This window comes from Macrobrachium nipponense, chromosome 25 (genome assembly GCF_015104395.2).
Source record: "Macrobrachium nipponense isolate FS-2020 chromosome 25, ASM1510439v2, whole genome shotgun sequence".
Taxonomy (NCBI): domain Eukaryota; kingdom Metazoa; phylum Arthropoda; class Malacostraca; order Decapoda; family Palaemonidae; genus Macrobrachium; species Macrobrachium nipponense.
The window spans coordinates 67,808,420-67,823,857 of record NC_087214.1 but is presented as its reverse complement, the minus strand read 5'-3'; the positions used below and the strand labels follow the sequence as shown (position 1 = coordinate 67,823,857).

The window sequence follows — 15,438 nt, the reverse complement described above, 5'->3', positions numbered from 1 at the left end:
TGCGACGCCTAGATTTCAACAAAACCCAATATAACAACATAAATTCAACAAATTGTAACTTTATCCACTTATAAACCCTATGTGAGCCACTGGAGCCTTACGAAACCCAATTTTAGAAGCCAAATCTTCAAGGAAATTCCATTGCAATGACTTACATATACTTTACCTATAAAGATGGCGTTCGAGGATGATTTTGAGAAAAATGATGACAAAATCAAGCAAATTGAAGCTTTACCCTACTAGAAACCGTCAATTGAGCCCATGGGGCATAAGAAAACCCCAATTTCAGAACCAAAATCCTCAAAGAAAATGATTTCCAGCGAATTTTACATACAATTACAAAGATGCCATCCAAGGACGACTTCAAGAAACTTGACCCAGTCTAGTAAGATGCAACTTTATCCAACTGGAAACCCTAATGTGAGCCCATATGGCCCAATAAACCCAATCTGAGAACCCAGATCCTCAAGGAAATTTATTTCCAACAACTTCCACGTACACTTACAAAAGATGGAGTCCAAATGACTCACTTTTAGAATAAAGATAATTCACTCTAGTAAGATGCAACTTTATCCTACTGGAAACCCTAATTTGAGCCCATGGAGTTGAATAAAACTCAATTTGAGAACCCAAATCCCTAAGGAAATTGATTGCTAACGACACCCACGTACACTTACAAAAGATGGCGTCCAAAGACTCACTTTTAGAATAAAGAGACACAATCTAGTTAGACTCATCTCTATGGTCTCCTCACAAAGAGGTAAACATTGAGCGACTGCCATCGCAACAACAAACACGACGGTAAACAGAAATTAACAAATATGACGGCCGAGGAAATCCAGATGACGGATCTCTGCAGTAAAACGCAGTTCTTTAGTTCGGTAAAGATAATACTTACTTTTTAGTAATAATTTGGTGGGTTATAATAGTATTAATTACCTTAAAATAACCTCAAACGTCGTATCCATTCGTACCCTAGAGTAGGTCGTGGCCATTGTGCGAGGTTACGATGAAGGCTACCAATATATGGCAATATATCGCCTCTATTTTATTATTTATCAGCTGATATTTCGGTCTATTTTGTTTTATATCATTAACTAGCCTAAGGGCATCAACTCAGGTCACTCCTAGGCTAAAATGGTGCCATGAGCCACACCCATTATTAACCCCATTAGTAATGTTGTTAGGTTCGTATAGGCTATACCTACCTATTCGTCAGCCATTAAAGAGGCTAGACCCGAGTCGAGTCATTTAGGTCGGTTTGAATAAAATCTGTGGGTTATCGCAGGTTCAAGGCGTACTGTAGGTTAAAGGTTTATAGTACTATAGTTATGGTAGCTAATATCGGAAGGAGAGAGGTAGAAGAACTTTAGCTTGGAATTACTAGTAATGTTTTCAAAGTTATACTTATTTTCTCTCGGTACCCAGCGTAACCTAACCTAACCTAGCAGAGGCTATGCTTTGTTTTGTTCCATAACAAAGGAATTTGGCTCCATACTTGGCCTATATAGTATAGCAAAGGCTATGCTGTTTCTGGGTAGTTTGTATATCCACGGTTTGCAGTTAAAGCTTTTATCTAAGTACCCAGTTGATCTTTACCCTGAGGCTAGTGTGTGCAACTAAACAATACCTCTTGCCAGAACAAACGAGCTTGCCAAGACTATTTAAATATGCAGATATGGCGCGAAACATCGTTCCGCCATGCTCATACTGGCAGCACACATTAACAAGAAAATCGGCGGTCTGCAGATATTCACTCGCTCCCTGTTGCCAAATAAAGAAAATTGGTCCAGTAGGGTAAAATACCTTCCCGAAAAAGTACATTTAACACATTCTGTAACCCACAGTAGACATTAGCCAAGAGCCAGTGTCCGTCAAAGCAACACCTCAAGATCTCTACTTTCCTCTCGAAGTCAGTTTTTTTCTCTGAAGCCACAAATTAAGGCTATAATTTCCGATTTTCGAGAAGGTGGTCGCTCTATGGTAGAGGCTGGCTGTTCGGTATTTTACCCTACATTTGGAAATCTAGTATGATGTTTTTGAAGTTATACTTGTTAATTTAGTAATGGTATTTTCTCTCAGTACCCAGTGCAACCTAACATAGCAGAGGCTATGGTTTGTTTTGTTGTTCCTTAACAAAGGAATTTTGTCCAGTAGCTACTTGGCCCACGTAGCAAAGGCCTTGCTTTTTTACTTAACAAAGGAATTTGGCCTAGTACCTGGACCTACCTAGCATAAGCAATGCTTTGTTGTCTAACAAAGTAATTCGGCCCAGTACTGGACCTACCTAGCATAGGCTATGTTTTGTTTTGTTCCATAACAAAGAAGTTTAGCCTAGTACATGGCATATCTAGTAAAGGCTATAGTACTTTGTTTTGTTCCATAACAAAGGAATTTGGCCTAGTGCATGGCATACTTAGCATAGGCAATGTTATGTTACCTAACAAAGGAATTTGGCCCAGTACATGGCCTACTTGGGTGCTCCCCCTTCCCCTGGCCTGTAAAATTCTACAGGCTATTATAGGCTAGCCTTGATGATAACTTCAGACATTCCCTAAGACATTTATGATCTTATAGAAGCCTATTGTAGTCAGGGACACACTGAGATCTACCTAATACAGTTGCGGGCATAGTGCTCTCCACCTGCCCTTACAGTACATGCCATCGCGCTCAAGAAATATTGGTGCAGAAATGTCATCTTGTTCTGATGCATGGTGTGGTATTGTTAATATATAGTTGAATTTAGATTTATATAGTCAAATAAACATATTAATTAATTGCTATTATCATAAATGTTTATTTTTGGGGTCTTCAAATAGGATCTCATTTGGTCTGTTGGATCCAATTTTTTGTCAGTTTGTTTATATTGTAGGGTTTTTTTTCATGAATCATTCTACTTTATCATAACTTTGTGCATATAGGCTTATGTTTAAGTTTTTCTTTAGTTCATGGTGCCTGTTATTGAATAGTATGGATGCTGTGTATTTGAAGGTTCTTTGGCCAATGGTTTCTTTCAGGGGCTGATCTAGAAACCTTTTATTGTTGGGGGTGGGGATTATCATATATATACATGTAACTTTTATACACATATGATACACATTATATATATATATATATATATACATATATATATATATATATATATAATATATATATATATATGCACATGTATATGCACTGTAGTAGTTGTTGTACAGTTGTTATTGTTGAAATAATCATCAACTAAGAAAATTTTACTACTATTAATGATTTATTGAAAGAAAGCAGTGTTCTATTTCATATCCAGGGGGGGGACCAGGTGACTAGGTGTCTTCCCCCCCCCAACTAAATCTGCCATAGCTTTCTTTGCATCTGTGCTCTGTATTTGCCCATTGTATGATTTTGTACAAGTAACTTACCCAGCAGATATATACTTAGCTATAGACTCGGTCGTCCCGACAGAATTTCAAACTCGCGGCACACGCGACAGGTAGGTCAGGTGATCCACCATTCCCGCCGCTGGGTGGCGGGGTCTGGAACTATTCCCATTTTCTAAGCCATAATTTCTCTGTCGGTTGAACGGACAACACCTATTGTTCGTTCCTCCATCTTGGATTTCAACTCGTTTGCCGAGAATTTGGATTGGTTTTTTGGTGACGTATTCTGTTTTTCTCTGGCTTGGCATACGCTTATTGTGGACTGTTTTTCGACTTTGGTTTTGACTACTCTTTCACCGATGTCTGACGCTAAGGCTTCACCTATGTTTAGAGTTTGCAGTAGGGAAGACTGTAAGGTTAGGCTGCCTAAATCGGCATTGGATCCTCATAGTATTTGCACTAAATGCAGGGAGAATGAATGTTCTTTTATTAACACCTGTGTGGAATGCGAGAACCTTACGGAGCTTGAATGGAAGGAATTATCATCATATGTTAGGAAGCTTGAGAGAGATAGAGTGAGAAAGGCTTCAGCTAGGTCATCTAGTAGATCTTGCTCCTTAGAACAAGAAATTAACTCTCCTTCTAACAATTTTCCCTTAGCCTCAGCTGCTTCTCCCTGTTCTGAATCCAAAGATTCTTCGTCAGAGAGGGAAAATGTAAAAGCTTCAATTAAGAAACTTCAAGCTCAGCTACGAGCTCTAAACCAAGGTAAGAGTGGTGATAGTGATTTGTGCAGTGTCCCCAGTGCAGTGGAGGGGGCGTCTGACCGGTTCCTCATTGCTCCTAGGCCTAGACCTCTTCCAAAACTCCCAGGACCAGGGGAGGAGGAATGTCGAAACGCCGCAGGGAGGATGCAGAACATCCCCAACGGTCAGGCGTCCCTTCGGCAGATCCTGTTGTTAAGTCCCAGGCTGCCTCGGATTGCCGTAGAAAAGGCGTCCTAAAGGAGTGTTTTTCGGCCTCAGACTCTTCCTCTCTAAACGAGGATGGAGTTCGGCCTCCCTTTCGCGCCCTTTGAAGAGAGCCTGGAAGGCGCCTAAAGGAGACGCGGCTGACTCCAGCCCAGAGCGTTTTCCCGAGGATTGGCCTTCGGGACTTAAGAAGACGAGACAAGAGGATCCTGCTCTTCAGGATCCTACCAAGAAGTTTTTGGTCAATCTGCAAGAGCAGTTAGCTTCGCTCGTAGGCTCTTTTGCTAAGGACTCTACAAGGAGGAAGGATGTCTCGCTCCCTGTTAAGAGTTCCGCTAAGCGTCCTGCTTCGTATAGGAGAGAACTCTCACGATCTCCAGGGCGTTTATCGCCTTCGTCGAGAGACTCGTCTGATAGGAGTTGTTCTCCTGAGAGAAGAGCCCTTTCGCCCTATAGGCTGTCTTCCCCGAAGCGCCCTCTTAGACGCAGCGAATCGAGCAGAAGTCTCGATCGGTTTAGGTGCAAGGAACCGGAAAACCGATTTAGGTATCAGGATCCCTTGGGTCTTCAGGACCAGGAGCCAGACAGGCGCAAAGAGGCAGCAAGACGCAAGAAAGGGCGTCAAGACCTCTTAGAACACAGGATTCAGGGCGTCAGGATTCTGCTAGAAGGCAGGAATCAGGACGCCATGAGTCAGGGCGCCAGGAGTCAGGGCGCCAGGAGTACGTTAGGCGTCAAGTGTTAGGGCGCCAAGAGCCTGTTAAGCGTCAGGAATCAGGACGCGGGGATCTTTTCAAGCGCCCTGAATCAGGACGCCAGGAGCCTAGCAAGCGCCACGAACCCGACGAACCTAGACAACAAGAGTCTAGTAAGCACAAGAGTGTTTCCGACAGAAAGGAAGCCTCACTCTTCGTATAGGAGTGCTAATGTTCCGCGCTCCCTTCTCGGGAAAGGAGTTCTTCTCCCGGGAAGAGCCAGATCACTCCAAAAACGATCTCCTTCTGTAGATCAGTTGGACCAGGTATCGGAAGACGAAGAGCCTGTAGATGTAGCAGTTTCGGACTACAAGAGACTTTCTCTTTTGCACTAAGGAGTTCGAGGTACTCCCTTCATCCTGCGGACCCTCCTTCACCAGGATCGTTGATGTCCAGCACTAAAGCTCTCAAATCGTCTTCCTTCGTTAAGATGCGCCCCGCTCTTTGTATGAAAAAGGCATTAAAAACTTTTTCAGAGTGGTTGACTTCCAGAAGGGAAGCGGGCAAGACAGTTTTTTCCTGCCCGCCCTCCTTCCAAGTTAACAGGCAAACCAGGAAGGTGGTACGAGACCAAAGAGCCGATGGGGTTAGGTCTGCCTTCTTCCGCGGATGCGGATTTTGCTTCCTTAGTGGACTCTGCTAGGAGGAAGTCGTTGCTGTCTGCTAGGCGACTTGGGGCATGTGTGAGCTGGACCACCTTCTAAAGGGCCTCTTTAAAACCCTAGAAGTCTTCAACTTTATGGACTGGGCTTTAGGAGCATTAGCGAAGAGAGCTCAGGACACTGACTTTGTTTCCATGGAGAACTTTCGAGCGTCCTGGCTTTGCCTGGACCGAGCGGTCATGGACGGTTCTGTGGAAGTTGCCTCTCTTTTTGGAACGGGATTATTGAAGAAGAGATCTGTCTTTAGCTCTTTCTTAGCAAGAGCAGTATCACCCTTGCAAAGGACATCTCTTCTTTTTGCTCCTTTATCCCCGCACCTTTTTCCACAAGAGACGGTTAGAGAGGTGTCGAAATCTCTTACGGAGAAGGCAACTCAAGATCTCCTCACGCACTCAGCCAAGAAGTTTAGGCCGGCAGTGCCTTTAGAGAAGAAAGAGAGACCCTCTTTTGTTCAGCCCTTTCGAGGGGCCTCCTCTTCTAGAGCCCCTCTTAGAGGTAGAAGACCAGAGAGAAAGAGTAGACCATCTAGAAGGTCCTTCGGGAAGTCTAGATGAACAGGAAGTCCTCCAGACGAAAGTAGGCGCCAGGCTACTCCACTTTGCCAAAGTCTGGGCGCAGAAGGGAGCGGACTCCTGGTCCCTCTCTATCCTGAAAAAAGGATACTTGATCCCCTTCAGGGAAAATCCTCCCTTGACGACAACTCCAAGGGAGTTGACCGCAAGATACTCGGATCCGGTCCGAAAGCTTGCTATGTTGCAAGCAGTGGAACAGATGATTTCCAAAGAAGCGGTAGAACTGGTTCAAGATCTCCAGTCTCCAGGATTCTACATCGGACTATTCCTGGTACCGAAAGCATCGGGGGGATGGAGACCAGTTCTAGACGTCAGTGCCCTGAATTTCTTTGTCTTGAAGAAGAAATTTTCAATGGAGACGTCTTCCTCTGTTCCTATCTGCTCTTCGTCCAGGGGACTGGATGGTGTCCCTGGACCTTCAGGATGCGTATTTCCATGTGCCAATTCATCGGCAGCAAGGAAGTATCTGAGGTTCATGTTCCAAGGGAAAGTGTTCCAGTTCCGAGCGATGTGCTTCGGACTTTCGACTGCCCCTCAAGTCTTTACGGACATCATGAAGAATGTAGCTTATTGGCTACATCTGGAAGGGATCAGGATATCGTATATCTGGACGATTGGCTAATAAGTAGTCCAATCGGAGAAAAAATGTCTGGAGGACCTATAGTTACTCTAAAGTTGACAAAGTCCTTAGACTTTTAGTAAATCACGAGAAATCCATGCTGACTCCCAGCAAAGTATTGTCTATCTGGGGATTCAGATGGATTCTCGGGATTTTCTAGCGTATCCTTCGCAGGAAAGGAGAGAACGCTGCCTAGAAAAGGTGTCAGTCTTCTTAAGGAAAGAACATTGTTCCGCGAGGGAATGGATGAGCTTGCTGGGGACCCTCTCCTCGATGGAACAGTTCGTTTCCTTAGGAAGACTTCACCTACGACCCCTTCAATTTTATCTGAGGAGAAGTGGGATTGGAAGTCCAACAATCTGGGAGAGACTTTTCCAATCTCGAAACGGATCAAGGAGAATATCCGTTGGTGGTTAGATCCACAGAAACTAAGCAAAGGAATCTCCCTTCGCTTACAGAACCTCGCCTAGCGTTGTTTGCAGACGCCTCAGATTCAGGGTGGGGAGCGACCCTAGGTTCGCAAGAGGTGTCAGGCATTTTTGGGAAGGAGAACAAGTGTCCTGGCACATAAAACAAGAAAGAGCTAACAGCCATTCATCTAGCTTTGGTTCATTTCGAGGAACAGGTATCAGGTCTGGGGATTCAGATTCACTCGGACAACACAACAGCCCTCGCTTATATAAAGAAACAAGGGGGGACGCATTCCTTTTCCCTGTACGAATCAGCAAAGGATCTGCTGATTTGGGCACAGGAAAGGAAGATCTCTCCTCACAAGGTTTGTGCAGGGAGAGAAAAATGTCCGGGCAGATCTGTTAAGCAGAAAAGAACAAGTCCTACCCACGGAATGGACTCTCAATCCTCAGATTTGCCAAACAACTTTTGGCATCTGTGGGGAAGGCCCAATATAGACCTGTTCGCGACCAACAGAATCACAGGTTAGAAACCTATTGCTCCCCGATCTCGGATCCTCAAGCAGTAGCAGTAGACAGCTTTCTGCTAGATTGGACGGGCTTTGGACGCTTACGCCTTCCCTCCTTTCAAGATAGTAGGAGAAGTATTGAGGAAGTTCGCTTGCTCGGAAGGAACAAGAATGACCCTCATCGCTCCTTCTGGCCGGCTCTCGATTGGTTCACAGAGGTGCTGGAGTGGTTTAGTGGATTTTCCAAGATCGCTTTCCACTAAGGAACGATCTTCTCAAACAACCCCACTTCGACAGGTTTCACAAAAAAAAAACCTCCCGCTCTAAGTCTGACCGCCTTCAGACTGTCGAAGGACTTGTCAGAGCAAGGGGCTTTTCACGAGAAGTGTGGCGAAGGCTATTGCAAGAGCCAGAAGAGTCTCCACTAAAGTATATCAGGTCGAAGTGGAGTTGTTAGAAGATGGTGTAAGGAAAAAGAAAATATCCTCCTCGCAGTACCTCTGTAACTGAAATCGCAGATTTTCTCCTATATTTGAGAAAAGACTGTAACCTGGCAGTTTCAACAGTGAAGGGTTACAGAAGTATGCTGGCTCAGTTTTTCGACATAGAGGAATAGATCTGACAAACAATAAAGATCTTCATGACCTTATAAGGTCTTTTGAGACCACGAAAGAACATGTAATCAAGAAGCCTAGCTGAACTTGGATGTGGTCCTCAAGTTCCTAATGTCGGAAAAATTTGTACCTTCTCAACGCAGCTTCGTTTTTACGAGACTTAACAAGAAAGTCTTTATTCCTTTTTGCGTTAGCAACAGCCAAGAGAGTGAGCGAGTTGCAAGCTTTGGAAGGTAAAGTGGGGTTTAAGAAGGATTCAGCGATTTGCTCCTTTCAACCATTTATTTTTTCTAGCGAAAAATGAAAATCCCTCAAAGCCCTCTGCCAAGAAGCTTTGAGATAAAAGGAATATCTTCATTAACAGGGAGAGAACTAGAAAGGACTTTTTGTGTCCAGTCAGGGCACTCAAGTTCTAACACTGAGAAGAAGAAGTTGCTGAAAGGTACAGATGAAAGTCTTTGGTGCTCTGTAAGAGATCCGAAAAGAGCGATTTCTAAGAACGCCCTTAACATTCTTCATAAAAGATGTAATAAGGGAAGCTCATCTTAAATGCGAAGAAGAGCATTTCAAGGTTCTCAGAGTGAGAGCTCATGAGTGAGAGCCATAGCTACGTCTATGGCATTTCACAAAACATGGTCGCTTCAGACTCTTTATCGAATCGACTTTTGGAGATGTAATTCGGTGTTCGCCTCGAATTACCTAAGAGACGTTAAAATTTCGTACGAAAAAGTGCTTTGCTCTGGGAGCGTATGTTTCGGCGAATTCAGTGCTGGGAGAAGGGGCTGAGGCTAATCCTTCCTATTTAGTTTAAGGCTTAAATTACTGTTTATTGGTGGTTGTTTTTATTGGTTAATTGTCAGAGGGAATAGGGACCCTCTTACATTCATAGATTGTAACAAGACTTAACATGGTCAGGTGATCGGGATTGGCTTCAGTTGCTCTTTGTGATTTGTTTTATGATAACCTTAACTCTGTCATGTAAGAGGGCGAGTCTCCATTGATATGACAAAAGGTCAAGGCCTACTACCATGTAAGTGGGTCAGCCCCCATTGGTACGATCCAGTATAGGCTCTGTCGCGTAAGCGGGCTAGCCCCCATGGACACTATCCAAAGAGTTATTCAACCAATTAGGTTCATTCCTCGTTGAAGCTCTTGAGGCAAGCAGACTCATCGACAGTAGTCATGAAGTCTTCAGCCCAATAAGGTAGGAACTATGGATTAAGTTATCCAAGAACATAGGTTGTTTTTTTCCCTGTTTTTTAATGTATTTAGTTAAGTATTATTTTGTTTTTAGCTGTCTCTTGCCCGCCCACCAAGGGTGCCAAATCAGCTAAGTATATATTCTGCTGGGTAAGTTACTTGTACAAAAATGATATTGTTAAGATACAATAAAGTTTTGTACATACTTACCTGGCAGATATATACGATTAATGGCCCACCCAGCCTCCCCTCAGGAGACAGGTGGAAGAGAAATTATGGCTTAGAAAACGGGAATAGTTCCAGACCCCGCCACCCAGCGGCGGGAATGGTGGATCACCTGACCTACCTGTCGCGTGTGCCGCGAGTTTTGAAATTCTGTCGGGACGACCGAGTCTATAGCTAAGTATATATCTGCCAGGTAAGTATGTACAAAACTTTATTGGATCTTAACAATATCATTTTACATATTATAGTTTGTTCCTGTAAGGATACAAACTATAAATATATAGAGTGGATATCTTTTGGTACTACTGGTAGTACCAGTTTCAAAGTTTTCATTCTCTCATGTGCGCTGTCACAGGACACATGGTTTCAGTTTCTCTGCAACTGGCGCTGTGAGAAGACATCTTACTTGCATTCTCATTGTGGGTATGGTTGAAGTTTCATATCTGATGCAATTAGGTGAGAAACAATTCATTTTTGAAGGACCCCAGATAGATTAGATAATGCTACTTTAAATAGAGTTAAATGTACATCAGTTGCAATGTTTGCATTCTTTGTTCTACTGTAATGTAGCTGTATATTCTTTATTAACCTATAATATACATTACTCTGACAGCTTTTTTTAGTGTGTTGTGTGGTACTTAAACAATAGAGTTTGTATGATTAGAAAACACTCATAGTAACATGAGTCTTAATATGGAGAATCAAAGCCACAGTTTTGTAAATGTAAAAATGTTTTAAGGAATGAACTGTACATAAAGCTTTTGAGATTCTGTATGATTCGGTCAGATTCTCAAATGTTTTCTGTATACAGTTAATCCCTGCAAGGATTCATGGATTTTTAGCTATTTGGGGTTTGGGGGGCGGAATTGTGGTACCCACTCCCCATGGATACAGGGGTCCACTGTAGTTTTATTTTTAAATATATTTGTACAGTTACATAACTAGATTTGTTATGTAACTGTAGTCTCCAGGGTCTACCCATTGTTGTTTTCTTTCTGGTGAACCCTTTATTATCATCCCTGCTATTATAGTCTCCTGTCTGTGTGCTACGTACCCTTCTCATTGCAGCCTCTAGGATTTAATGAGACTTTATGAAAGGTGGTATAAAATTTAGTCCATAGTGGACAACTTAAAGGAAATGGTTTACCAAACAATACAGTATTTTAGGGGTAGCAAAATTGAAAGCTTAATTTATATTCATCTTTGCAGGAAAACCAGACATGTATTGGGTTGGGGTCATCCAGTACAAATAAAAATGGCAAGGTCAAGACACCTCGAAGAATCCTCCATTTTTCAGATGGTACTCTTGAGGAATACAGCACAGATGAAGAGGAGGAAAAGGAAAAACCAGAACCAGATCCAATGAGCCTAGTGGATCCAGTAAGTAATAGTTAAGAGTTGATATATTTTAGTATGGTTCGTCTGTTTGCACACATGTTAGGGGATTTGGGCATGGAAGTAGTTAAGTGGCAAAAGAGGTATAAAACAAAACTAGATGGTAATCAAGGTTATGCTTAAGAGGGACCCATTAATAGATGAAGTGGTGTACAGTAAAACTACTTGAACTGTAATTAGGAATCAGGAGAAAGGCAAGAGTAAAATTTGCGTTGTTGGGTTAATCTCAGACTTGTGTAGGGTATAGTGTTCATTTTATCAAGTTGCTTCCCTATCATTAACATTGATGAAGTTGGTCTGTACAGTGGGATATCTATGATATTTTGTGCCACAGGTCCATAGATTACAGTCTGATAGCAGTAAGTAAAGTATTCATTGGCAGGATAGGCAAGTAAACTGTAGCCATATGAATTTAAACAGATGTGCATTTATAAAAATATAAAAGAAAAAGTATCTTTATGGCTGAATTGAGAAAGTTTATGAGAAAAAGTATCCTTATGGCTGAATTGAGAAAGTTTATAATAAGAGATTAAAGATCATTGAAAGGGTTAGTATGCCTTGGTATATAGCAGGGCTTCAGAGAAGTTCAAGAAGAGGAGATCAATTCCAGTGTTTTAAGAAGGTAGTGTGAAGACACTAATTATGTGATGAATCAAGTTAGTTGTTCAGGGGATGAAGTGCAATTGGTTTACGTAGCCAGTAGGTGGGGTAATTAATTCCTCAACAACAGTTTGGTATGTAACAAAGTCAGATTAGCTTCATACAAATAGGATTTAATTTTTCTCTGTGCACATGAATAACAAATATGAAATTACTTCCAGGTTGTGGATCTTGATGCAAATGCTTTCCTGTTGCAGCCAAAAATATAATAGTTAAGGAGCTGACATCCCATTGAAGAACTGAAGTGTTCAGTTTAATTGTTTTTATTTTTTTGTCTTACAGAAGTCTCTAACTTGGGGCCCATGGATGTATTATTGGATGCTATATAGCGGTAGTTCTGCTCTTGCAGCATGTGATTACGTAGGAGAGAGCTTGGCCAATTTCTTAGGCATAACATCACCCAAGTACCAGTATGAGATTGACGAATATCACCGTTCTGTTGAGGAGGTAAGTTGTCAGTGTTTGGAAAGTTTCATTATCTTAAGATTAAGCTTTAAGTCAGTTTTAACTCTAATGGAATTGGAATATGCAATGTGACCAAAGAAGGTCATACAGATAAGAAGATTTTGTTTCAGTTTGTGCATGTATGTACATAGTACAAGTCTACTTTCTCCATTACTGGATATGATTGGCTTGTCATTATATTAATTTTTATGCTTTCCATCTTTGCTTCAAGAGAGGCTCCAGCTCCGTTAGAAAATAATAACAAGCTTTCTTCATATAGCTTGATGACATCCTCATCACCTCAACTTGGCCTGCAAGCCATTGGGCATTATCTTTCCCTTTATCTATGGGAAAAAGTCTCAGATTCTTAGGACTTACTTGTCTTTTCAGCTTGTTTTTGATTGCCTTTGTGGTGTTGTGGAGATTGCCGTCGTCTCATGTCTCCCTTCATCAAGTCTTCAGTTGTTTCTTAGTCTCTGTTGGTTCTTGTATTGAGACAGATCTTTTGGAAGCTGAAGATGACATCGCTTGTAATGTACCAGTCGTGAAGTTGTGAATTTTATGGAAGGTTCAACACTTATCAGAATTTTTGTCCTGTGATATTTTCTTCACACAAGTCAAGTTTGCCCCATTCTTAAACCACTGTAGCTTACCATGCCTGCTGGGTAATTTATACACGTAGTGACCTTGTTTCGTTAGTGTGTTAAAAAATGGAAACCTCTTAAGAGTTGTAATGGTGCTGTAGTATGTACCCTATACTGTACAAAGTGAGCCACTTATTGAGTCAGCCATTGATGAGAGGAATTTGTTATTTTGTTCTCAAAGGAGCATGATGATTATATCAGATGTAATTATTTCTTCAGTATTTACCTAATAACATCAGTAAATAATAATTTTTTTTTTATTCCTAAGTTTATGTTAATGGTTAAGAAGTTTTTTAGTTGTGTAGTTATACAGGCAGTCCCAGGGTTACAGCTATCTTGGCGAATGGCGAATCCATATTCATGGCTTTTTCTAATATGTTCATATAAAAAGCAGGGACCGTAACAGTGTTGTACTAAGATATGGCACTGATACTAGGATTACGGAGCTGTAAGCACCATAAATCGCCAGTGCTATAAATTTTTCTGATGAATTTCGGGTTATGGCGATTTCAGATTTAGGGCAGACCGCTGGACCAGGCCCGAACCCCTGCCGTAATCCAGGAAGTGCCTGTAAATTACTTTTTGAGCTGTTAAATCCATGGTTTCGAAATCTACAAATCTACACATCACTTACAACCATCATAGTGATTTTGGCTCGCTGTTATGAAATAGTATGTACATATAAACTTGACACCATCTTTGCGTAGTTACTCACCATTATATGGTCTTGAATTTTTTAAAATGCTCAAACCTCTTTCAGGAGAAGGCCGCAAAGGAAGAGGAAGATGCCGAAATGGCAGGGTGGAAATCCCCGAGCCCTTTGTCTGATTCAGATCAGGTTGTGCCAACAGCCTCAGCGGTCGAACATCCGCCCTCTCCATCTCATAGCTTGAGACAGGTAAGTTGAACTTCCTTACTTTAGCAATATTGTAAATTGGATAAGTATTATTAACAAGGATTGCAATGGATGGTTAGATATGTTCCTAGAAGCTTAGAAATACTTATCACTTCTGAATAAATGTTCTTTTCATATAATATTTCTCATGTTTTTTCAGTGGTTAATAGGTGATTCTAGGAGCTAACACTCCTTAAATATTAATGGCGTAATAAACATCACAGCTTTGTCTAGTTTAATGCTCAATAACATTTACTTTGTAACTATTTTGTGTCAGGCCTTCACTGAAAGTTTAAGTTGTTCCTAAAGTTAAAATATTTCTTATAAATTTGATAATTAGAAGATATTGTGAACATCTTCTAAATTTTATAGTATTTTTTATATTAATATTTAAATAGGATATCACTTACCACTGATTTTCTCAATGGCAATGTGCTTTGTAAAACACTTTAGTTGGATACAGTATTTAGATAATAGTACCAATTCTAAGCAAGTTTTTTTTTCTTAAAAATTTGTTTGTGTACTACTATATTCCTACACTATTATTGCATATTATTTATGATACATCATGTGCCACGAGACCAAGTAATGTTTATGCACGAAAAATAATTCAACGTGATCGTACTTGCAACCATTAGCACCAAGAGGATATGCTTGCACAGATGTATGTTAGACTAGAGGCAACCTGTTTGTGTTAGACTAGAGGTAGCTTTAGAGTTAATACAAGGAGGTGGTCTTTGTTCAGCTTTTCCTGTGTGTGTGTGGAGATGTTGCTGTTGTCACTTAGCATCCACTACTTTTCACATTATTGGGACTCTGAGGTGGAGCGGTAGTGAGCGGGATTATATTTAAAAGGTTAAGTGGGAAGGTCAAGATAATTGACAAGTTGGAAAGAAGAGTATGGGAACAATTCTCTTTCAGATATCTCTACAGGCAGTCCCCGGTTAGCGGTGATCTGGTCTTATGGGGCTTGTCTAGTGCCATTAAATAGGCAATTTATGGCGCCATAAATGGGCAGAGTTCCATTTAAAGGCGCCATAAGGGTGCTTATGGTGTCGATAACTGGTTATGGCTCCATAAATCACTGAGTTTCGAGTAATGGCGGTTTTTACTTATCGGCACACCCCTGGGAGTGGAACCCCCGGCAATAACTGAGGACTGCCTGTACTTGCTTGTTCTTTCAAGAGAGAGAAAGAAGAATTTTTATACATTCAACTTACCTGCCAGATATATACTTAGCTTTAGACTCCGTCGTCCCGACAGAAATTCAGATTTCGCGGCACACGCTACAGGTAGGTCAGGTGATCTACCGTCCCGCCGCTGGGTGGCAGGAATAGGAACCATTCCCGTTTTCTATCAGAATTTTTCTGTCGCCCGTATTGTAAACAACGTTTGCGGTACCCTCCTGACTTGATTTTCGTTTTTCTTCGCCATTGATCTTCTGGGCTGTCTTTTGCAGGGAAGTACTGGGTCTTTGGTTCGGCATACGCTTTTTAGTAACTTTTTA

General features: G+C 41.6%; 1 protein-coding gene across 3 annotated transcripts in view; it reads left to right on the top strand.

Annotated features, from left to right (window-relative positions):
* The window catches only part of LOC135199498 (protein FAM177A1-like), a 30,105-nt gene extending 16,147 nt beyond the window's left edge, over window positions 1-13,958 (top strand). For 2 of the 3 annotated variants that reach the window (XM_064227606.1, XM_064227605.1), the window contains 3 exons: window positions 11,103-11,273; window positions 12,231-12,395; window positions 13,797-13,958. In XM_064227606.1, the coding sequence (XP_064083676.1) occupies window positions 11,103-11,273; window positions 12,231-12,395; window positions 13,797-13,943 (483 nt within the window). In that variant the 3' untranslated portion in view covers window positions 13,944-13,958. Of the gene's footprint in view, window positions 1-734; window positions 882-11,102; window positions 11,274-12,230; window positions 12,396-13,796 lie in introns of those variants that run through there. The other variant, XM_064227604.1, reaches the window with a different exon arrangement.
* Window positions 13,959-15,438: the final 1,480 nt, after the last annotated feature.